Genomic DNA, 23,735 nt, shown 5'->3' with positions numbered 1-23,735 from the left:
ACACCAGGGAAAATCATTTACAAAGCACGCTGATGTGGAAAAATCAGAAATGCTTCTGGTTAACTGATTAATAAGCATTTTAGGCAGAACTCTGATGACTAGAATCAGCTTATACCAGATTAACGACGGCTCATCCCACCAAGATGCATGTACAGTATATAACAAAACACCACATCACCTTGCATTCCTCAGTTGTAAATCTTTGGGCAGCAATATTTTAAGATGGAAATCTCTTCCCTGTGGGAAACATTAAGAAGGTTCATTCAAAAAAGAAGGTTCATTTCATCTTTCACTTAAAGAGAAGTCAAACAGAATCACATAAAAAAGGCAACATTTTCCTTTATTTTCTAAAAGGTATCAACTTTATCCAAATACTTGCTAAAATATAAGCAACAGAATAGTGCATTTGAGGGAAAATAACTCAAAAATGTCTGTCAGAAACTTTGTGATTGTTGGGTAATCAAAACACTAAGATAGGATTTTGTTTTTAAAGAAAAAGTTACTCACATAAATAAGAAATACTAAGAAATTGTTAATGTAGACATAAAGAAGAAATTTAAACGTTATTTCTTAGGAAATAAAAAGGAAATTCCTTCAAATTGCTTTGAATACAGAAGAAAAAATCATAAATATATAATAATTATAGGCTTCATATTTGTAATTTTCCAGAGTTCAATAAAGAGAAAATATATTTAAATAATCTAAATATATAGACAGAAATATTTTCATAAATCAGAGTATGTTTAATTCTCCCACACTCGCAGAACTTTAATAAAACCCCTAAAATATTAAGTTATTTTAATTTAAATATTCATTAACTATACATTTGAAAAGACCAAATTTTACTCAAGAATCTTTCCAAGGAAAGAAGGACAGTTCTCTGAGAAATATATTCAGTTTTACTTTCTTGAGAAAGTGAATGGGTAAGCAGCTTAAACTTTGTACCTTAAATAGGATAAGACACATGAAGTCTGAGCAAAGGTAAGCAGAAAAAGACAAACAGAAATATAATCTTTTACTCCAACAGTATAAAATGAAAAAGAGTAATAAAATTCTTGAAAAACAATTACCACGAGAATTTTAGCAGTCTCCCTCAAAGCAGTTTCAAAAATAGAGGAACACAATTAAATGTACCCCATAACCTTTACTTTCATGGTAATATTGCAGTTCTGACTTTCATTACATTCAAATGTCCTTTAAAAAAATGAAACAAAATGTACTACTGACCTTTTCAAAAGGTCAAGTAACAATAATTCACTATTTCATTAAAGCGCTAAAAGGTATTATGTAGTAACTTTAACCTAACTTTACAGACATCCCACACATAGGTGTAAGAACAATCTGGAATTCAAAATTTACATGAAAAATAGTAAAACTACTCTACTGATCTGTTATGTGAAAGAATAAAATTCCAAAGTCCCTTATTTGCAAAATCCAACCATTTTAAAAGGGCAAATGCCATGTCACATGCCATAATACTTTTCTGATTCAAGAAAATGTCCAAAATTATCTTTTTTTAGTTAAACCATAGAAAAAATGTTAATTGCTCTCATGAAGCAGATTTTCCAGACTTACAGGGAACAAAAGTACTGACAGTTGCCTAAATCTGAATCTCTCTACATATCATTCCAAAAAACTATATACATCAAAATTAAGAACAAACAGAACCACAAAAATCCCATGTCTTCGGCAGAATCAGAAGAAAGAGAATACCATAAACTTCAAAATTACCTCTAAGAAGAAAAATTTAAACCACTTTCCAGTGTCTTCCACCCTGGGGCTCCAGTGGTTTCCACCCTGGGGCCCCCACATCAAGTCCTTTTAGAGAGCTAGGGGATTCAGGGAAAAAAAAAATACATGGAAGACAGAAGAGGGGACTGGACTATGTGCAAATAACAATAATAAACACTTCTGGTAAATCAGAGCACTAATTACAGGGAGGGGACTTATTATCAACACAAAAGTCAAGGATCTCATCTTCGATAAGAAATGTAGGAGAAGAAGACGGTAAAAGAGATATCCTTTGGAAACTGGGTGTTAGGAGGAAAAAGTACCAACTATGGTAGACTTAGGATCTTCTGTAACAAAATAAAAACACTCAACTCCTCCTTCAACACTACCAAAAAAACTCATCCATAAAGTAAACTGCACTTTGCAGACAAAAGAGGGTATTCTTGAATGAGGAATTTAATAAACTATTGCAATCGTTCACAGACACAAAGATAATGTCTCCATCAATACTAAGCTACTGGGACTTCCCTGGTGGCACAGTGGTTAAGAATCCACCTGCCACTTCAGGGGACACGGGTTCGATCCTGGTCTGGGAAGACGCCACATGCCACGGAGCAACTAAGCCCGTGCGCCACAACTACTGAGCCTGCGCTCTAGAGCCCATGAGCCACAATTACTGAGCCCATGTGCCACAACTCCTGAAATAAAGATAAAAAGTAGAGATTTCTAATACATAATAATGTAAGACAGCGAAGCAACATTGCTAAAGCACTAAAATAAAAACAGTCAACCTAGAACTTTATACCCAGTGAAAGTATCTTTCAAAAGGCCAAATCAACAATTTTTTGAGACAGAAAACAACTGAAAGAATTCATCACTAGCAGACATGCACTACAAGAAATGTTAAAGGAAGAACTTCAGGAAGAAAGTAAATGAAACAAGGTAAAAAATCTGGATATACAAGAGTATCAGAAACAGTAAATATACAGGTAAATATAAAAGACCTTTTTTCTTATTTTTTAAAATCTCTTTAAAGGATAACTGACTGTGCCAAAGCTGGAACAACTTGAGCAACAAATAAAGTAGTATTGGAATATAACTCAAAATGTAAAATACCCATACGTCCATACTGATATGATTGAATTAATGGAGAAATGAATCTCCCATACAGAAGAACTCCAGATAAGTTAAGTTGACCCTTGAACAACATGGGTTTGAACTGGGCAGTTCCACTTATACATGGATTTTTTTTTTTTTTTTTTTTACAATAAATACATACTGTATACGTCTGCAGTTGGCTGAATCCACAGAAGCAGAACCATGGATACAGAGAGCGGACCGTAAAGTGATATGTCGATTTTCGAGCACATGAGGGTTGGCACCCCAACCCTTGCATTGTTCAAGGGTCAACTGTACATAGATACTCCACCTGAAAGAGGGGGAGCATAATTCCCCACTCCTTAGTGAGGGCTGCGCATAGTGACTTCCTTCCAAAGAGTACAGTACGGAAAGGGGGGAAAAAAGAGTAACTTCCCAGTAGAGAAACCTGACAAACCCAACTTCAGCCAAGTGATCAAGGTTAATATCAACAGTCATAAATCATATTGACAATGTGTACCCTTAATATGATGTGATGAAATGGTACTTAAACTCTGTGATGTTCCTTTCAAAAACACATAACCCCAGCCTATTCATGAGAAATACATCAGACAAATCCTAGTAGAGTAGTATCCTACAATATACTTGACTAGTATTCCTCAATGAAGCAGGTCATTTCACAATCATAAAGTCAGAGTCAGCAAAAACAAGGAAACCATGACAGCTAAGAGAAGCCTAAAGAGACATAATAACATGGTATCTTGGATGGGGACCCAGAACAGAAAAAAACTTATTAGGTAAAAGCAAAGGAAATATGAATAAAGTACAGACCTGAGTTAATAATAATGTACCAATATTAGTTCATTCATTGTAACAATGTACCATACTAATATGTTAATAATAGGACAAACTGTGTTTGTGTGGGGAAGGAGACGGTACATGGGAACTCTCCTTACCATCCGTTCAACTCTTCAGTAACTCTACACTGTTCTTAAAAAATAAAAGTCTATTAATTAAAAAAAAAGCTAATCAGCTGCTTAAAAGAGAATTAATACTGTATTGGGAAGGTTATAAGATAAACAGAAATAAAATATATGGCAACAGCAGCACAAAACCAGGAGATCAGAAATACAAGTAAACCACTGTAAGATTCTTACACCATAAGGGAAGAGGTATACTTGAAAGTAGATTATGATAAATTAAAGATACATATTGTAAACCCTAGAGCAAACACCAGAAAAGAGAGACAAAATATAGCAACTACTTAAGGGAAAAAAAAAAAAAAAAGGTAATAAGCTGACAGAGGAGATAAAACAAAATTATAAAACTCAATTAATGTAAAATGCAGAAAATAGGGAAAATATAAAAAATAAATAAAAGAACAGATGGAACACATACAAAACAAACAGGTAGATACTAGATTTAAGCCCAACCATATCAACAGTCACATTAAATGTAAAGGGTTAATTAAACAACCCCCAAGTAAAAAGCAATGATTATCAGATTGGATAAAAAAGCAAGGCCCAGAAGAAATCCCCTTTAAATATGAAGACACAAATAAGCATAAAATAAAGAATGGAAGAAGATAAACCATGCCACACTAACCAAAAAAAAAAGCTGGAGTCACTACATTAGTACAAAAAATATAAATTCCAAAGATTATTACCAAGGATAAAAAGGATCATTTCAGAATCATAAAGGAGTCAGTTCAGCAAGAGTGCTTACAATCCTAAAAGTTTATGTACCTAAAAAACTTCAAAATATATGAAGAACTGACAGAAATGAAAGTAGAAATTGAAAAAAAAAAATTATAAAGTAGCCCCCCCTTATCCACAGTCTCACTTTCTGCAGTTTCAGTCACTTGTGGTCAACTGAAAATATTAGATGAAAAATTCCAGAAACAAACAATTTTTAAGTCGTAAATTGGGCATCATTCTGAGTAGTATGATGGAATCTCACGCTGCTACACTCCATCCCACCCAGGATGTGAATCACTCTGTCCAGGGTATCGGCCTGTTAGTCACTTAATAGCTGTCTCGGTTATAAGATCCACTGTCCTACTATCTAAGTGCTTGTATTCAAGTAACCCTTCTTTTAGTTAATAATGACCTCAGGGCTTCCCTGGTGGCGCAGTGGTTGAGAGTCTGCCTGCCGATGCGGGGGCCGTGGTTTCGTGCCCCGGTCCGGGAGGATCCCACATGCCGTGGAGTGGCTGGGCCCGTGAGCCATGGCCGCTGGGCCTGTGCGTCCGGAGCCTGTGCTCTGCAGCAGGAGAGGCCACGACAGTGAGAGGCCCGCGGAACGCAAAAAAAAAAAAAAAAAAAAAAAAAAAAAAATAATGACCCCAAAACGCAAGAGTAGTGACACTGGCAATTTAGATATTCTTTTACTGTGCCTAATTTATAAATTGAACTTTATCATAGGTATGAATATATAGGAAAAAACATAGTACATATAGGATTTGGTACTATCCACAGTTTCAGGCATCTACTGGGGCCTTGGAATAATATATCCCCTGCAGATAAAGGGGGACTAATGTAGGTGGAAATTTCAACACCCGCTTTCATTAACTGAACAAATAGACAGAAAATCAGTAAGTATATAGAAAAACTTGAATTGTGTTATGAACCAATTTGACCTGACATTTATAGAACACTCTACCCAAGAGCAGCATAATATACATTCTTTTCAAGTATGCACAGAACGTTTACCAAAATAGACCATACTCTAGGCCATAAAATAAGTTCCAATAAATTTAAAAGAATTCAAATCATATGAATTATACTGGGACTAAATTATAAATCAATATCAAAAAGATATCTGGAAAATCCTCAAATATTAAGAGATATATTGTTCTTCTAAGTAACCTATAGGTCAAAGAAGATATTAATAAGTATTTTGAACTGTAAAAAAAAAAAAAAAGAAAATATACCAAAATTTGTGTGATACAGCTAAAGCAATGCTTGAAAGAAAACATATAGCACTGAACATCTACATTATAAAAGAAAAAGGTCTCATTATCAATGACCTAATCTTCCACCCAAACAAATTAGGAAATTTAAGATCAGGAATCAATGAAACAGAAACAGAAAAATAATAGAGAAAAATCAATGAAATCAAAGTAGGTTCTCTGAAGAGATCAATAAACTTATAGGTCTCTATCCAGATGCATCAGGGAAAAAAAAGACACAAAATACCAATATCAGGAATGGGCATAGGAGATATCTATAAAATATATTAATAATTTCTTTGATACTTCTACCTTTAAGTGTTGGTGCCTCATCTCCTTTTGAACATGGACTGGATTTGAGACTTGCCTCTAATAAACGGCATAAAACAGAAGTAAATGTGTAACTTTAGAGGCTGGGGGAGAAAAAGCACTGTGCAGTTTTCTGCTTGATCTCTATTTTATCACTTACTCAGGGAAAGCTAGCTGCCATGCTGTAATGACGGTCAAACAACACTATGGAGGTCCACGTGGTGAGGAACTGAGGACTCTAGCAGAAGTCAAAAACTGAGGCCTGAAGTCAATAGCTATGTGAATGAGCAATCTTGGCAGCAAATTTTCCAGCTCTAGTCAAGTCTTTAGATAAGAAACATCCTGGCCAACAGCTTCACTGCAAGTTCAGGAGAAACACTTATCCACGAACATCCAGCTAAGTCACATCCAAATTCCTGATCCATAAAAAAGGTGAGATAATGAATGTTTGTTGTTTTAAGCCACTAAGGTGTGGAATACAGCAAAAGGTAACCAATATAGGGAGCATCATTAAGATCCTAAAGCCATTAAAAGGATAATGAGAATATTAAAAACAACTTTTAAACCAATAAATTCAAAAACTCAGATGAAATGAAAAGTCACTGAAGGAAACAGACTACCAAAGCTCACTCAAGAGAAAAGAAAGAACCCGATAATAGAGAAAACACTTTTATTCACACAGATCACTAACAAATAAATAAAATTTAAAATTAAAGGATCAATTAAGTTACAAAGAGTTGACGTTTTATAAACATCACTGTCTAATCATGATGCAATAAAACTAGAAATGACAAAATTAAAATGAAAAAAGACCTTCCATGAGCAAAAATTTTAATATTCTATTAAGTAACTCCCAGGTGCAGGGGAACTACAAATTAAAATTAAGTTCTAAAAAATGATGATAAAACACTACATGTCAGTATTTACAGGACACTTTTAAAACAGTGCTGACAGGAAAATGCAAATCGTTAAAAACATATCAATAAAAATGTGCTCTCACTGGCCAAATCTGGGACAATTTAAACATCAAATAGGGAAGTAAGGATTATAATCCATTAGATAAATTATTTTTAAAATCCATGAGCCTGATATAAATGGTAAAGGGAAAGCCACTCTTTATCACAGAATGCCAATGAACAAATATAGAAGAAATGACAGAGTTAGAAAATCATCATTGGCAAACATCAATTAACTGATTCAAACAAGAGTCAATGGCTGCTACAACAGGGTGGGGGAGGTGGGGGTTTGATGCCTCACAGTAGCTTCCTATAAGTAATTAATAATTACAATAGGAAAATCTGGCAGATGCTACCTTAAACAGGTGATCAGAGATAACATCATCAATAATGACACCTGCTGACATCTCGCTCCCTAAAAAGGATACAATATTCTTTCTGTGGCATATCTGTCAAAATTGCATAACCTGAATTTAATGATGAAGAAACATCAGACAAATCTAAATTGAGGGACATTCTACCTAATGACCAACATGTACTCAAAAAATGTCAAGTTCATGAAAAACGAAGAAAGACTAAGGAACTATTCCAGATTAAAGACACACGACAACTAAATGTAATGTGAGATTTTACATCAGATGGTTAGGGGCTGGGAAGGGGTATAAAAAATGTATAATTGCAACATTAACAAAATGTGAATTTGGACTCCAGATTAGGTAATGGTATCATATGATGATTAAATTTCCTGATTTTGACAATTGTGGTTATGTATGGGTATGTCCTTGTTCTCATGAAATATACACTTAAGTATACAGGAATAAAGGAACACTATGTCTGCAACTTAATCTGAAACTGTTCAAGGAAATAATGTGTGTACACATCCACCCACATACACAGACTCAGAATAATAAATCAAAAGGGGCAAATGTAAAATGGTGAACCCCCTTAAAGAGTATACTCAAATTCTTCCTACATCCTTGCTATTTTTCTATAAATTTGAAATTATATACAAGACACATTTTTAGACAAAACCAGCTCCACCAAAACAAAACAATGTTAAATAAAATCTTTAGGTTAGGATTTCAACAAGCTGCTTAAAGCAAGTACAAATGAGAATTGTAGCTATAGCCAGGATAAAGTAATTTCATCTAATCTGAATTTTGATGGCTACACATATTTTCTAAGAGGCTTTAGCAGATACAGACATATAATACAAAATACTTTCCTTAAAATGCCTAAAATTAGGTATAACATGGTTCTGATAAAAATGGAACTTAGTATCATCTCTTCAGTTTTTCTAAATGCTGTGAAAGTTTCCAACTAGGTAATTCAAGATCAATACTTCCAATTGGGGAAGGAAAACGTGGATTAACTTTATTCCAGAAGTAACAATGACGTTTAACCTCTACTTTCTGTGAGAGTCACAATGAATCTGAAAACAAATGAAGTCCAAGTGTATGGTCTTTAACCTTTCCTTAATCAGTGTATTAGGATTAGTTCTACACTTAATATTCTTAGGGGTAGGTAAAATTTTCATCTAACACGTGAATTTAATAATTCACTCAATATTTTTGAGAGATTACTATGTGTTTTGAGGAAACTTCAAAACACATGTTAATTCCTAGAATATGGCCCCTATTCTCAAAAAGTAAGTGCGCTGTTCAGGGAGAGGGCACAATGTTGAATGTAATGGCCAGGAAGCAAAGTCTATACTCAAAATTCTCACCTAAGGTAGCTTGATGCAGTGTAGAGGGGGAAAACCCAGGAGTGGAATCAGATAGCCTGAGTTTAAGGGAGTCCGTTGCGATCATGGACAAGTAACAATCTCTCCACTTTCCCATGCCTTGATCTACTCAACTATAAAACGAGAATAATGACTTTTTAAAAAATTTTTCTGCCTCCGAGGCCTGAGGATTAAGTGAGATATTGTACTTGGAAAGCGCTTTGTAAGCTTCAAAGCTCTACACGTGTTTACTATGGGTAATAAACTCCACAAGAGAGGCCACTTGGAATCAGCAAAGGTAATTACTTCGGTTGTCAAGATTTCCTACAAAAACATCGCCAACTGATGAGACCCGGTAGCCAGGACTTGGCAGAGAGCCAAAATCAGGTTTTCCTCCAAAACTTTCTTTCTGCAGGAAACACGAATATAATGAGGGAGCGCAGACTCCCCTCTGAATAGCCTCCAACCTTCGTGGGGGTGGGGCATGTTAGAATAAAGACAAGCAAAAAACTGACCAATTAAAACAAAAGTTCAAACGTGGGACAAACACAGTTAGGAGCGAGGCAAAACTCCGCGAGTGGCGGGGAAGAGGGGGCGTGGCCCTTCGCCCTGTCCTCTCCCCGCCCGGGCGCGTACGCGGGCCTCCCAGCGTCCCGTCCCGGGCAGCGACCCAGGCCCAGGCGTGGAGGCGACAGCCAGGAACGGGTTTCCAGCAACGGCCCACGGTTCTCAAACTTCTAGTCTCCTAAGAGTCCTTACTGGCCGCCCCCCTCAATCCCCACAAACTCGAGCCCCTAACCCCTCCGGTCACAGACTTCAGGGCCGGGGCTGCGCCGCCAGAAGGAGGCTCTCCTAGCGAAAGAGCAACACCCGGGTGAGTACCTGAGCTGAAATGAATCCTTCATACACGGTTTTCGCCCGGTTCTGGGGTAGAAGCAGTGGGAACTGGCGCAGCAAGCTCGCTTCCGTCTCCGCCATGGCTTTCGGTCCGCGGAGACGCACCAGCGGCCGCCGGGCCCCGCACATGCGCAGTCCTGCCTGCGCCTAGGGCGCAGGGAGGCGGAAACCCGTGCCATTGGCGGGAAGAAACTTCGAGCCTTCCGCGGGCAGAAATGAAGGTCTGAGGCTACTCGGGACACCTGAGCTCACGGTCAGCCAGAATAGATGCGGCTTGGCGGGAGGCAGAATTGGCGCCAACTGGAGGCAGGAGGGAAGCTTGTTTTTAGGTTCACAGCTCTGACCGAACAAGCTCATACTAGCCTTGATTGTCCCAAGAACCCTTTTGGATATGTATATTAATCCACACTCAAGTCAACACCAGACTTAGTTCTGCTGCACTGCACTCACAAATATCCAAGGCAAAACAGGAGGGAAAATTGCTGATGGACTTAATGAACCGAAGTTAATTTTTCTTTAACAACACTTCCTGAACATATTTCTAACTGAGGAATGGTAATTATCCATTCCTTTTACTAAGGGGTGGTTAAATAAAGAACTTAATATTTACTGCACAGTTACTTGATTCCAATCATACTCAGTGCATTACATTTTTGAACCCAAGTATTTGCAAAACATCATTATAAGGGGCTGCAGGCTGTGCAAAAATAAGACATACGCTCTACCATTTTTATTGCCCTCAGAATGGGGTTAGACTTCTTGAAGATTCTTTAAGTTTGACAAGAATTATAAGAGTATTCTGGATGCTTAGGGAAAAACAAGAATGTTGCCTCAGTGGTTAAATATAAATTACAATAATGCAGGGCTTCCCTGGTGGCGCAGTGGTTGAGAGTCTTCCTGCCGATGCAGGAGACACGGGTTCACGCCGCGGTCCGGAAAGATCCCACATGCCGTGGAGCCTGCGCGTCCGGAGCCTGTGCTCCGCAACGGGAGAGGCCCGCGTACCGCAAAAAAAAAAAAAAAAAAAAAATTACAGTAATGCAGTGGTTTTCAGAATGTGATCCTGGAACCATTAGCATCACCTGGGAACTTTAAGAAAGGCAAATTTTCACGCATCTGTCTCAGACCAAGGGAATCCCAAATTCTGGGAGTGAGGCCCAACCATCTGTGCTACCACAGCCCTCCAGGTGTTAACGATGCACGGGCTGAAGTTTGAGAACCTCCTCAGAGGCACGACATACCATCCACTCAATTATGCAATTCATTTATTAAGGATGACAGGCTACGTGTTTTGTGATGGGCATAAAGTCAAGGTTGTACAACAATAGGACCAACACAAAGATTATTAGGACATACAGTCACTGCCCTCAAGGACTTTATAACTTTTCTGCAACTTAAGACATTTGCTGTTTCCAGTATTTCAAACTTCCCACCACCATATTCCCCACGGAACCTCTACCCTTCCTTCAAAGAGCTTCTCAATGGCTACCTTTTTTTGGAAAACTTTCTTATCTGCTGAAAAGTATTGCTCTCCCTAATCACTTGGTATATTTCTTGGTACAGTGTTGGTATTCATTAACTATTTACTAAAATAAATATCCACTAGTCCTATAGGCAAATTACAAATAGGTATTACAAGAATTCAGAGGAATGAAGGAATTTTTCACAAGATATTTGAATTGGTTTCCATTTACAATATCATAATAGACTGTATAGCACTATTATAGACTTTATAGGATTTATTTAAATTATAATACAACAGGGCTTCCCTGGTGGCTCAGCGGTTGAGAATCTGCCAGCTAGTGCAGGGGACACGGGTTCGAGCCCTGGTCTGGGAGGATCCCACATGCTGCGGAGCAACTGGGCCCGTGAGCCACAACTACTGAGCCTGTGCTCCGCAACAGGAGAGGCCGCGATAGTGAGAGGCTCGCGCACCGCGATGAAGAGTGGCCCCCGCTTGCCACAACTAGAGAAAGCCCTCGCACAGAAACGAAGACCCAACACAGCAAAAATAAATTAATAAATTAATAAACTCCTACCCCCAACATTATTTTTTTAGAAGTAAAAAAATAATAATAATACAACATGTGTAAAGCGCTTCCACATTTTATTTTATTTAGTCTTGATGGCAGTGTTCTTTAGGTATGTATTTTTTATAATGTCTATTTTGTATGCAATTAAATTGAGATTCAGGGATATTAAATAAGTTGCTCAAGACAGTGACTTAGTGACTTGTACAATGAAGATTAAACTCAAGTCTTCTAAATTTTAGATTCAATAATCTTTCCATTAAATCATGGCAGAGATGGACTTCCCACCATGAAACTCAGGAGAAGTTAATCTAAAGGCGTTAATGACTCATGCTAACAGTGGGGCTTCAAGAATTTGATTTTGATAGTTTGATAATAGATTTACCAAAATAATATATTTCTTCTGAATATAATCATAACATTTTCTGCCTAATTCACATATTGTGAGGAAAGAGGCTAAGAACATTTTGCCCAATAGGTTCCTCAGGAGCTAAAGTCTTTCCATGAAAGAAACCTTGGCGATTTTATATTCCAGCATCCTCATTACATACATTAGGGAAATGAAGTCCAAAAAACTTACTGTCCTAATTTACTACACTGAGCTTTTGGTTAACAGCCTAAATGTCTTTGGCTTCCTGATATCACCTATTCAAAAAGGACTTTCTGGACTTATAAGCTTCTGGAGACTTCCTAAATATCAGTTGAGTCTTCCATGAATAGACATGCACCCTTGTCCAGACAAGCCATCTTTATTACACTCACTCCCCCTACCATCGATACACTGGACTGTGTAGTTAACAGCCAAACAGTTGGTTTCTTGCCTCTGAATCCTCATAACTAACTTACAGATTTAGAAATTTTCACAAAATTTATTGCTAGATATCATCTTGGTCCCTAAGGAAAAGATATTCAAATTCAACTACTGATTCATGGTAGTTGAATTTGTAATTGAGCATTCCACATTGATAAAGTCTGTAATAAGGAAACCAACCATCAAAGAGCAAAGAGAGATATCATATAAGGTCTTCTTAATTCAATGAGTCAATCATTCTCCTCAGATGTTCAAGACTGAGTGATGGATCTCACTGTCATCAACTCATATGTGGTATGTTGGGACCACTGTTTACATGTAGCCCAGTCTAAGACGTCACTCTCAAATTCACAGAGAATACTCAATATGTTTAAAACTCAGAAAGCCAATGAACTGTTACCACCATCAGCATTGTTTTAATTATGGAATTACTCTGACAGACCCTCACAAAAGTTCAAGCTCTTCAAGGCATCCTTGGCATGACTTATTTTATATATTCTGCTGCAAAAATTAGTAGTATTTAAATGCTATTTCTTAAGGGAGAACTATACGTTCTAACATGGAAAAATCTCAAAACATTTTCATGAATAAAAAACACAAGTTCCAGAATGGTATGTTTACTAATATACCATTTATGTTTAAATAAAGAAATAAACTTTAAATATTGTAAATGGAAAATAAACTACTAGCAGTAGTTACTTTTGGGGTGGAAGATAGGAGACAAGGAATGGGAGTAATGGCCTGAGGAGACTTTCACCTTATCTGTTATGTTAAAAAAATTTAAAGGAGATTATTAGCCTTAAAATTTTAAATACTTATACCATTCCAATTAGCATCTATCACTATGTTATTGCCTAAATTTTCAGCTTTGTCCCAGGTGTTTCTTCTCCCAGTTCCCATCAGTATGGAAGAAAATAGGAGGCCAGGCATTAACATTAATGAGAATAATAAGGGAGAGGTTGCTTGAGAGTACTGAAAAAATATGGGAAGAATGATGGGAAATGCCAACATTAAGGAATAATGGAGTAGAAACAGCCATTTAAGAGTCCTCTAGGTTGATGGCAAAGATGGTCGAGTAGAAAGATCCTGAGCTCATATCCTCCCGTGGGCACACAAAAATTACAACTATTTACAGAGCAATTATCGATAAGAACAATGTGAAGACTAGCAGAAAAGATTTTCCACAACTAAAGTTGTAAAGAAGGAACCACAATAAGACAAGTAGGAGGGATATATCCATGTGTCAGTACACACACTCCTGAGTAGGTATCAACCACAAATGGGAAGATAATCACAAATGCAGAGGTTCTCTGCAAGGAACAAGGGGTCCAAGCCCCACATTGAGCTCCCCAGCCCAGGGGTCCTGCACTGGGAAGATGAAACCCCAGAACGTCTGGCATTGAAAGCCAGCAGGGCATGCATATTAAAGCGCCAGAGGTGTGTAGGAAACGGACACTCTGCTCTTAAAGGGTGCACACAAAATCTCACATGCTCTAAGTTCCCACACAGAGACAGTAATTTGAAAGAATCCTGGTCAGACCCACTTGCTAACCTTGGAGAGCCTCTCAGAGAGGCAAGAGGCAACTGGGACTTGCTCTGGGGACAATGATGCTGGTGGCAGCCATTTGGGGGAACATGTTCTACCACAAGGATGCTGGTGTTGGCAAGCACCACCTTGGAGTCCTCCCTCTAGCCTGTTAGTGAAGGAGCTTATGCATCCACCAGTGGGCCAGCACCAGTCCTCACACCCCCTGGGCCAAGCAGTTCACAGTGTAGAGACCCAGCCCTGACCACCAGTGGGCCAGCAGCTACCACACAAGGCAGGCACTGGCAGCCAAGCAGGCCTAAGCCCGGCCCTGCTTACCACTGTGCCCACGGTAGTCATCCCCATCACAACAGAGGGGTCCACACAGCCCACATAGGGGGCACCTCTGGAACATATAGCTCTGGTAAACAGAGGGGAGTGAGATTTTGGGCCCCATAAAACATCTCTGACATAAGTCCATTTCTCCAAGAGCAGGAGAAATAAACACAGAAATTTGGGTAAAATGAGGAGAGATAGGAATATGTTTTAAACAAAGAAACAAGACAAAACCTCAGAAGAAGAACTAAGTGAAGTGGAGATAAGCAATCTACCCAATAAGTTCAAGGGAATGATTATAAAGATGCTCAATGAACTGGGGAGAAGATTAAACAAAAAGTTAGAAAATATAAAGAGGAACTAAACAGAGCTGAAGAATATAGCAGCTGAAATTAAAAAATACACTAGAAGGACTCAACAGTAGATTAGATGATACAAAGGAATGGATCAGTCAGTGAACTAGAAGATAGAGTGGTGGAAATCACCCCAGCTGAACAGAGAAAAGAAAAAAAGAATTTTAAAAAATGAGTATAGGGCTTCCCTGGTGGCTCAGTGGTTGAGTCCGCTTGCCAATGCAGGGGACACGGATTCGTGCCCTGGTCCGGGAAGATCCCACATGCCACGGAGCGGGGGGCCCGTGAGCCATGGCCACTGAGCCTGCGCGTCCAGAGCCTGTGCTCTGCGGCGGGAGAGGCCACAACAGTGAGAGGTCCGCGTACCGCAAAAAAAAAAAAAAAATGAGTATAGTTTAAGAGACCTCTGGGATTGTTGCAATCTATAGATTCAATGCAATCCCTATCAAATATACCAATGGCATTTTTCACAGAACTAGAACAAATAATTTTAAAATTTGTATGGAAACATAAAAGACCCTGAATAGCCAAAACAATCTTGAGAAAGAAGAACAAATCTGGAGGTATAATGCTCCCTGATTTCAAACTGTACTACAAAGCTACAGTAATCAAAACAGTATAGTGCTGGCACAAGACAGACACATAGATCAATGGAACAGAATAGACAGCCTGAAATAAACTCACACACATATGCTCAATTAATCCATGACAAAGGAGGCAAGAAAATGCAGTGGGGAAAAGAGAGCCTCTTCAATAAATGGTGTTGGGAAAACTAGACAGCTACATGAAAAAGTATCAAACTGTACTACTCTCTCACACCATGCACAGAAATAAATTCAAAATGGATTAAAGACTTAAATGTGAGACCTGAAGCTATAAAACTCCTAGAGGAAAATACAAACTCTTTGACACTGGTCTTAGCAACATTTTTTTGATATGTCTCCTCAGGCAAGGGAAACAAAAGCAAAAATAAACAAATGGGACTACATCAAACTAAAAAGGTTTTGCACAGTAAAAAACACTATCAACAAAATTATTAGGCCACCCAGTGAATGGGAGAAGGTATTTGCAAACAATACAACAAATAAGGGCCTAACATCCAAAATATACAAAGAACTCATACAACTCAACATCAAAAAAGCAAACAACCCAATTAAAAAACGGGCAGAGGACCTGAACTGACATTTTCCCAAAGAAAACAAACAGATGGCCAACAGACCATGAAATAATACTCAATATCGCTAATCATCAGGGAAATGCCTATCAAGATTACAATGAGGTATCACCTCACACCTGTCAGAATGGCTATTATAAAAAGGACAGCAAATAACAATTGTTGATGAGGATGTGGAGAAAAGGGTACCCTGGTGCACTCTTAGTAGGAAAGTAAATTGGCATAGCCACTATGGAAAGCAGAATGGAGAAACAGAATTTTTTAATTTAAAAATTTTAAATTTAAAAACAGAATTTTTAAAATTAAAAATATAACTACCGTACGATTTAGCAGTTCCACTACTAGGTATTCCCCCCCCACACACACACACACACAAAACCCAAAACACTAATTTGAAAAGATACATGCATCATTATGTTTACTATTGTTTATAATAGTTAAGATATGGAAGCAACTTAAGTGTCCATTGATAGATGAACGGATAAAGAGGATGTATATATACACAATGGAATATTATCCAGTCATAAAAAATAATGAAATCTTGCCATCTGTAACAACATGGAAGGACCTTGAGGGTATTATTCTAAGTGAAATAAATTAGAGAATGACAAATACCATATGATTCACGTGTGAAATCTAAAAAGCAACAATAAAGAAACAAAACAGAAAGAAACTTACAGATACAGAGAAGAAACTGGTGGTTGCCAGAGGGGAGGAGTGTGGGGAAATTGATGAAATAGGTGAAGGGGATTAAGAGGTACAAATTCCAGTCATGAAATAAATAAGTTATGGGGATGTAATGTATAGCATAGGGATTGTAGTCAACAATACTGTAATAACTTTGTGTGGGTAGAGGTGGTTGCTAGACTTATTGTGGTGATCATTTCATAATGTATAAATGTCGAGCCACTGTGTTATACACCTGAAACTAATATAATATTGTGTGTCAACTATACTTTATTAAAATAAAAAGGAAACTGGAAAAAATATAAACTTCAGCTTAACGAATTAAAAAAAAAAGACTAAGGCATGGTCAGCAGTCTGGAATGCTACACAAAGACTGAAGAAGTTGAGAGTTATGGGGAGGCCTTTGGATTAGAAAACGTACTGATAAACTTTAAAGAGCAGTTTGTTCTTGCCTATTTTTCTATCCAAACATGCAGAAGCAGTTCATAAATGGTGATGTAGTGAATAATTTTGGCATTACTTTTAAGTGTAAAGCTTTGAGAAGACCATGTTCATGATAAATAAACCATAAAGACTTCATCATGTGACCAGAGTTTGGTAGGTGATATATTGGCAGGGATATCCCAGCTCCTACAACCCTATCCAAACTCTCTGGAAGCAAATTCCCTTGTTAGGTAGGTTTGCCCAATAAGGAGTCTAGATCCATGGACGGTCCAGAATAATAATTTCCGCTTCAATCCAGGCAGTAAAGTTGAGGAGCAATGACACCCACAACCCAACCTCAGGTCAAAAAAGGAGCATTGAAGGGCTAAATCTGCTAAAAGTGTTCATGGGTTACAGGGGTGGGCTAGAATCAGGAAAAAATTTATGAGGTCATCATCTAAAGAAGGATAGGAAGTAAATGGATTATTCAAAAAAAGTCTCTGAAGACTCCTGAATTCCTGTGAAAAAAGGAGAATCCAGGTTGTTAGACAACCCTCTTCTTCAGCAAAGTACAATGAGAGCCTCTTCCTTGGAAACATTTTCCCCACACCAAAGCCACTGATAGATTAACAGCTCATATATTTTGGTGAACAACTGGAAGAAATGTCCTCAAATAGCTAACACCTAACAAAGATTGCAACTCAGGTAATGAGTGTTGCAGTTAAGGCTGGGAGAATAGATGAGAACTACTCACAGGGGGTGCAAACTTAGGCCACAGAGTTGAGGCTGTGGAAGGAAGAGACTGATAAATACGTAGGGCTAGGAAAGCGTAGTTGTTAAGAGGAGAATGAAGGGTGCAGAAAGAAAACCTGAAGGGGAAAATGACTGTTTGTTTCAAAATCTGACCTACAGCTAGTCAACCCCATTTACCCTAAGAAACCGAAAGGAAAGCAATAGAAAAGTGCATACACAGAGAAGATAAAAAAGCTCTCACTTTTATTCTGGAAAACTGAAGCTGAGGAATAAAAGCGGGTGAGAGAGAACAGCTGTAATCTTACCAGTTCTCAATTATGGGTTTCTGATCCTGCTTTGAACCATCATAATCATGTTAAACTATTATAACACACAGGTGTCCAGGTTGTATCCTCGACTAGTGTTTCTCAAATTGTGGTCCTTGGACCAGCAGCATTGGCAACACCTGGGAACATGCCGCCCCAGACCTGCCAGAATCTCTTAATTTTGGCAGACGAGCTCAACAATCCATGTTTTAACAAGCATATGGTTAACAAGTCTGTGTTTTCACAAGGGATTCTGATACAAGCTAAAGTTTGAAACCATTACCTTAGACTTAGTAAGTCTACATTTTTACATGTGATTCTATAGTGCAGCCAGTTGAAGTCATTGCACTAATAAAATGGATAATTGTTCACACAGATGTTTTACAGTTCCAGGCTCAGAGTTAGCTGGCCACATATTTAAGGCTCAGAGGATATTAGCTAAAGGAATAAGCATAGTTTATTAGTGGCAAGCCTATATTTAAATGACCCTCAATACAGAGATCATTTTAATTATAAAAAGAGAAATATATTTTTTTAAAGCTGAAAGATTAATCCCAATTGGGTCTGATACTAGGGAGCTGAAATTTTCTTGCCTTTTCTCTCATAGTCCCAAGATCATTGCTGGAGCTCTAGCCATCATCAGATGGAAGGGCAATGATAGCTTTCCCAGAGGCTCATTTGAACAAGTCTTATGTCAGATTGGCCATGCCATATGCAAAAGGTCTGGGAAATGTCGTTTTTCAGCTAAATACATTGCCTAGAATTCTGTTAGAATAAAGAAGAGAATGGTTGAGATGGGCCATTTTCCATTTCTGCAGCATTGTGAACCCTCATCCCCCAACAACAAAAAAGATTTGAACCTTATTGGTATCACATTATTAATGAAATGCATACTTTATATGACAAATCTTCAGACTAAAGATCTATTATAAATATGTGTACTTCCAAAGATATAATAGTATGTTTTCCTGTATCTTCTATTTTTTCATGATAATAATAAAATTAATTTATATTTTATTGGCTAACTGAATATTATCTATAAAAGTATTAAGGATTAGAAATCAGATGAATAGGTAACATTTTAAGAAGGAATAAAGAACCAGTTTCGCATTTTGGAAATTTGTGTGTGATTTATATAGTAATGAGATATGCTACAAATAGAATGAGGAAGCCATGAAATTATAAGTATATTTTCCATCAGAAAATGTCTTTCAGCTTTGAAAAATAAATAATATATGGTGTGGTTTATGCCATTCCTTTAAAGAATCCTTTGCTGATAGGATAGCATTTATTAGAATTGTAATTTGGTTTCTATTTAATGTTGCTGTTTTATCAATAGACAAAGCAAGTAAAATAACATGAATTGTCTATAATGTGAACATAGCTGATTTTATAAAATTTTGAGAAATAACTAAATAAAAATAAATTAAAATCACTCTAAAATTCAGAAGTGATTTTATACATTTCATTTCAAAATAAAACCATTTCAAATATCTTAATAAGAAATAGTAACACTCTTTATTCTTCAAAATCTTAATTATATAACATCAATGTTAGCAGGTCTATGGGAAAACAGATATAGTCATCCATTGCTGTTAGTTATGTGTAATTTGTAAAATGTTTCTAAAAAGCAATCTACTTATACATAGCAGGAACCATAAAAGTTATTTTCTTTTGAGAAAGTACCACTTATGGGAGTATATCCCAAAAAGTAATTTTAAAAAGTTTATAGAACCAAGAAATGACCTAATGTCCAGTAAGTTGGCAATAGTCAAGTTATATAACATGATAAAATGTCTAAAAGCCATTAAAATTACAGAGATATGTATGTATGTGTGTATAAAATATTGGTGTATAAAAAGTGTATATGAAATCCCAGTATATGAAAAGAGCAAATCAATGTCAACAGAAAGAGAAGAAACTTGCATAATTAGTTAATATTTTAAAGGTAAAGCATTCTTCATTTCTCTTTGTAAAGCCAGTTACTTAACAGTACCACGAATTTTTAAAAAGAAGGCATTAACAAAGATTTTTATAAAAGTAAATGCTGTCAGATTTAAAATCATCTATTGAGTTGGAGGAAACGCAGTATAATGAAAAGAGAGTCAAGAAACTTCAGTTCAAATGCTTTACTTTGTATAAGTCACCTAATGATCTCTAAGGTCCTTTGCAATTCTAAAAGTGGATTTGTAAGAAATTTGGGGTTCAAAAACAAAAACTACACACAATTAAGTTTGGATTATCTGAATAATAAACCTGAAATAAACTTACTTTGAAAATTTTATTCATATTGTCAGTTATCTCCCTAATAAGAATGTTTGTGAAATCTAAAGTGGAATATTGAAATTGGACGTTTTTACTGTTTTGTCAACAATTAGGAAGTTAATTTTGTATACTTTTAGGTAGGCAATAAATGCTTTCAGGAAATGATGGAAAGTTATGAACCAATTATCGCAGCAGGAGATGAAGTTCGTGTTCAGTCTATGGTGAACAGCAACAAAGAGCTGTAGCAAAACATCTTTACATAAGTATTATTTTGCTTGATGAATTAAGAATTCCCCATATCCTTAAGATGCTCGTGTTCAAATTATGCGCTATAAACCTTATCAATCCAGATGTAGATAATCTCCCTTCTGTAGGTGTTTATCATTCAGAAATGATTATATAGCATCATTCCAAAATTCAAGGTAATTTTATATACACATATATAGCTATTTCAAAATGACAAAAACATTTTAAATAACTATAGAAAATTGCAGGACTTTAAAAATATATTTCAATATCTTCTTAAGTATATAAAATTGTTTCTTGTAAAATAGTTATAATCTTCAAATAGTCTATCTGAGGAAGATTCATTTTAATCTCATTTTCCTTTATAGCCTAAAAAAGGTACAAAGGAAAAGACACTGTGAAAGGAAAAAGGCACAAAGGAAAAAGTGTCATATGTCGAGGTTGGCTAGTCAAAGTTTTATAGCTGGGACTTCATTTGAAAACCTGACTGACAAAGATAAAAGGTGAAATCATACAAGTTTGTAGGACTCTTTAGAGTATTATTCACTAGACTTATACATTAATATAAATATATTTATAGTTTTGTACTAGTATGTTTCATATAAATTGTAATAGTGTAAAAGTATTTTCTATATTTAAAATTTGTTCAATTCTTTGAAAAAGAGTATCTTTCCTCACCGTAGTATACATGATTTGGTAGGAGTCACAACCTAAATTTTACTCTCTTCCTCAACTGTCCTGAGACTCTGAAAAATAGATGTAAACTCAGAAGAATATAAAAATTGAATCGTCTCCTTGGATAAGCAAACAAGTTCATCCAACAAAGGTAAAGCCCCACAGATAACCCCTCTGCCAAATAGTCTTAGCTATGCTTTATTTAATTAAATTTCAACTAACCTCATTTTAGCCAAATACAACTTCATATACTGTATAGGACATATTGAGCTAAAACCCATAGTCCTTAGGCCATCTAAATGAAGCCATACCCATGTGAGATGTGACTATAGGCGAAAATGGATAAAAATGAACCTGTAGGGCCAGAGGCCACAGAGAACAATGGAATTCTTCATGAAAAGCAGAATCAAAACCCAATCAAGAAATGTCTTCTGCTGCCAGGGTAGGGCTCCTTACAGTACCTACCCTGCAAGATTTCCTAACCTTTACAAACACAGTAACTGATCTTATTTTCTACTCCCTTTCCCAAATGGGTAAACTTATTATATTTATCCTGTCCGGGCTCCACCATTGTAGTGTGTGTGTGTGTGTGTGTGTGTGTGTGTGTGTTGAGGTGGGAAGGGGTGGTGACAGTGACCAGAGGAATCTAAATCCAGATTCTAAGAGAGAGGATGTGTACTGAGAAATCCTGGAATTTCAGACCAGTGCAATGACAGATAAAACTTTGGCTTGTCCACTTGGGGGAGGTGGTGAGTATGTTTTTTGTTTGAGAAGAAGAAGGATATTTGACGATAAGAAGGGCAAACTACCGTAGAGACTACTATGTGTGCTCACCAAACCCATTTCCTCTTTCTCCTGGGTCTATAACTATACATTTCCAGCCTCTTTTGCTGTTTGATGTGGCCAAGTGACTGAGTTGTAGTCAATGGAACCTTCAATGCATGATCCAACGTTCTCTTTTCCTGTCCACTGGCTTGAATCAAAGGATTCTGAAGCCCTCAGGAATGATGGAGGCATGAGGTAGAGATAAGCTGTGTCTGAAATGTCTTCCAATTGACTTCATATGGAAGAGAAATAAACTTTATTATAGTTAAGGCACTGCAACTGTGGGGCTCATTTGTTACACTAGCATGTAGTATGCATTATTCTAACTAATACAGTGGGTAGCAAATTGCTATGGTATTTAGATTTCATTTCACCATTTAAAAGAGTGAAGTAAAAGCTTTACTGTAGAAAGTCCAATATTTACAATATACCAAATTTTATCCTTTGGAACTAATTAAACTTAAAATGAAAAATTTTAGATGTCAACAGAAATCTGTGCAATTAAAATTTTTAACCTGGGGGATAGTTGAGCTGAAAATATGAAGACCACTTCTCTGAGGCTCCACTATTCTTCACTGTACATCTGTGACAAAGCCCAGGTGATACTATGCAGATGAAGAATACGCACATAAACACATTCAACAAATCTGAAACATCTACCCTGGGATAAACAATTATAACTCATTTTATCTATTTATCAAAGTTTTTTTTCTGCCGAACTTCTGTTTGCAGACATTTTATCAGCTTCTTCTTACTGAGGAGTAATAAAATTGAATACCTTTAAGAATAGCTGGTACTACAGACTAGGAACAAATCCATACTGAATTTCAATAACATTTTATTGTACATAAATGTGTTCTTACCTTTCTTTCTCTTATTTCTAAGGCCAATAATTCTGGATATTTAAAAATATCAGAAGGAAAGAGAGTCATTAAAAAGTGAGAAGTTTTTCAAGAGTTACGTTTTTAAGCTTTGGGGGAAAAAATAAATTTTAAACCAACTTTTTAAGTCTTTCAAATAGCAGTTACAATGTCTGATTCCAATGGACAAAAATGTCAGCATATTTTCACTGTGTAAGAAGTCTGGAAAAAGACTTTGTGTCAAAAGTAAATTAATTTTGCTCATGATATAATCAAACAAATTTCCGTGTGCCTTGCTGTATTTGGTTCATTATCAAAATATTTTTGAAATCTGCATCGTTTTGCTATTCCAATGATTTTAAAGTTTATTCTGTGTACAATGTTTTAACATCAAAGTAACTTAATGGCAGTAAAATATAAATGTGTACTTGATGTAATCAATAATTCCTCTGTCCCAAACCTTCCTAATAAACTTATTCCATGAAAAGAAATTCTTCTTTTAGCAACCAAAATCATCTAATGATTACATTTAGATAGTTTGACTGCTTGCCTTCTCAGTCGGACCGATTACCGAAAGTCTTTCTATTAGAAATGGTCAATTACGGACATAGCTGAATTATCTTAGTCATTGAGGCAAAAAGAAAAGTGTGGCTTTTTTTCTCAATTAAATAATCAGAGTAAAACCAACACCACTGGCCTGATTTATCCAAACTGGAGATCTTTTGGTAGATTGTACCCATTGACTACCAACTCTCCAATAACCAATACCAATACCAATATCAATAACCCTGTCATTGTTGGGG

At 36.7% G+C, this 23,735-nt stretch overlaps 1 protein-coding gene across 2 annotated transcripts in view; it reads right to left on the bottom strand.

The window, feature by feature from the left end:
- FANCL (FA complementation group L) overlaps positions 1-9,774 on the bottom strand; it is a 78,314-nt gene extending 68,540 nt beyond the window's left edge. For both annotated transcript variants that reach the window (XR_009521449.1, XM_060026559.1), the window contains exons 1-2: positions 9,650-9,774; positions 179-237 (exon numbers count right to left, since the gene is read on the bottom strand). Coding sequence is in view for 1 of the 2 variants with exons in the window: in XM_060026559.1 (XP_059882542.1) it covers positions 179-237; positions 9,650-9,745 (155 nt within the window). In the remaining variant the exon portion in view is untranslated. The remainder of the gene's footprint in view (positions 1-178; positions 238-9,649) is intronic.
- Positions 9,775-23,735: the final 13,961 nt, after the last annotated feature.

Source organism: Delphinus delphis, chromosome 12 (genome assembly GCF_949987515.2).
Source record: "Delphinus delphis chromosome 12, mDelDel1.2, whole genome shotgun sequence".
Classification (NCBI taxonomy): domain Eukaryota; kingdom Metazoa; phylum Chordata; class Mammalia; order Artiodactyla; family Delphinidae; genus Delphinus; species Delphinus delphis.
Note: the sequence above shows the minus strand (reverse complement) of the source record. Positions and strands in the feature narration are given on the sequence as shown.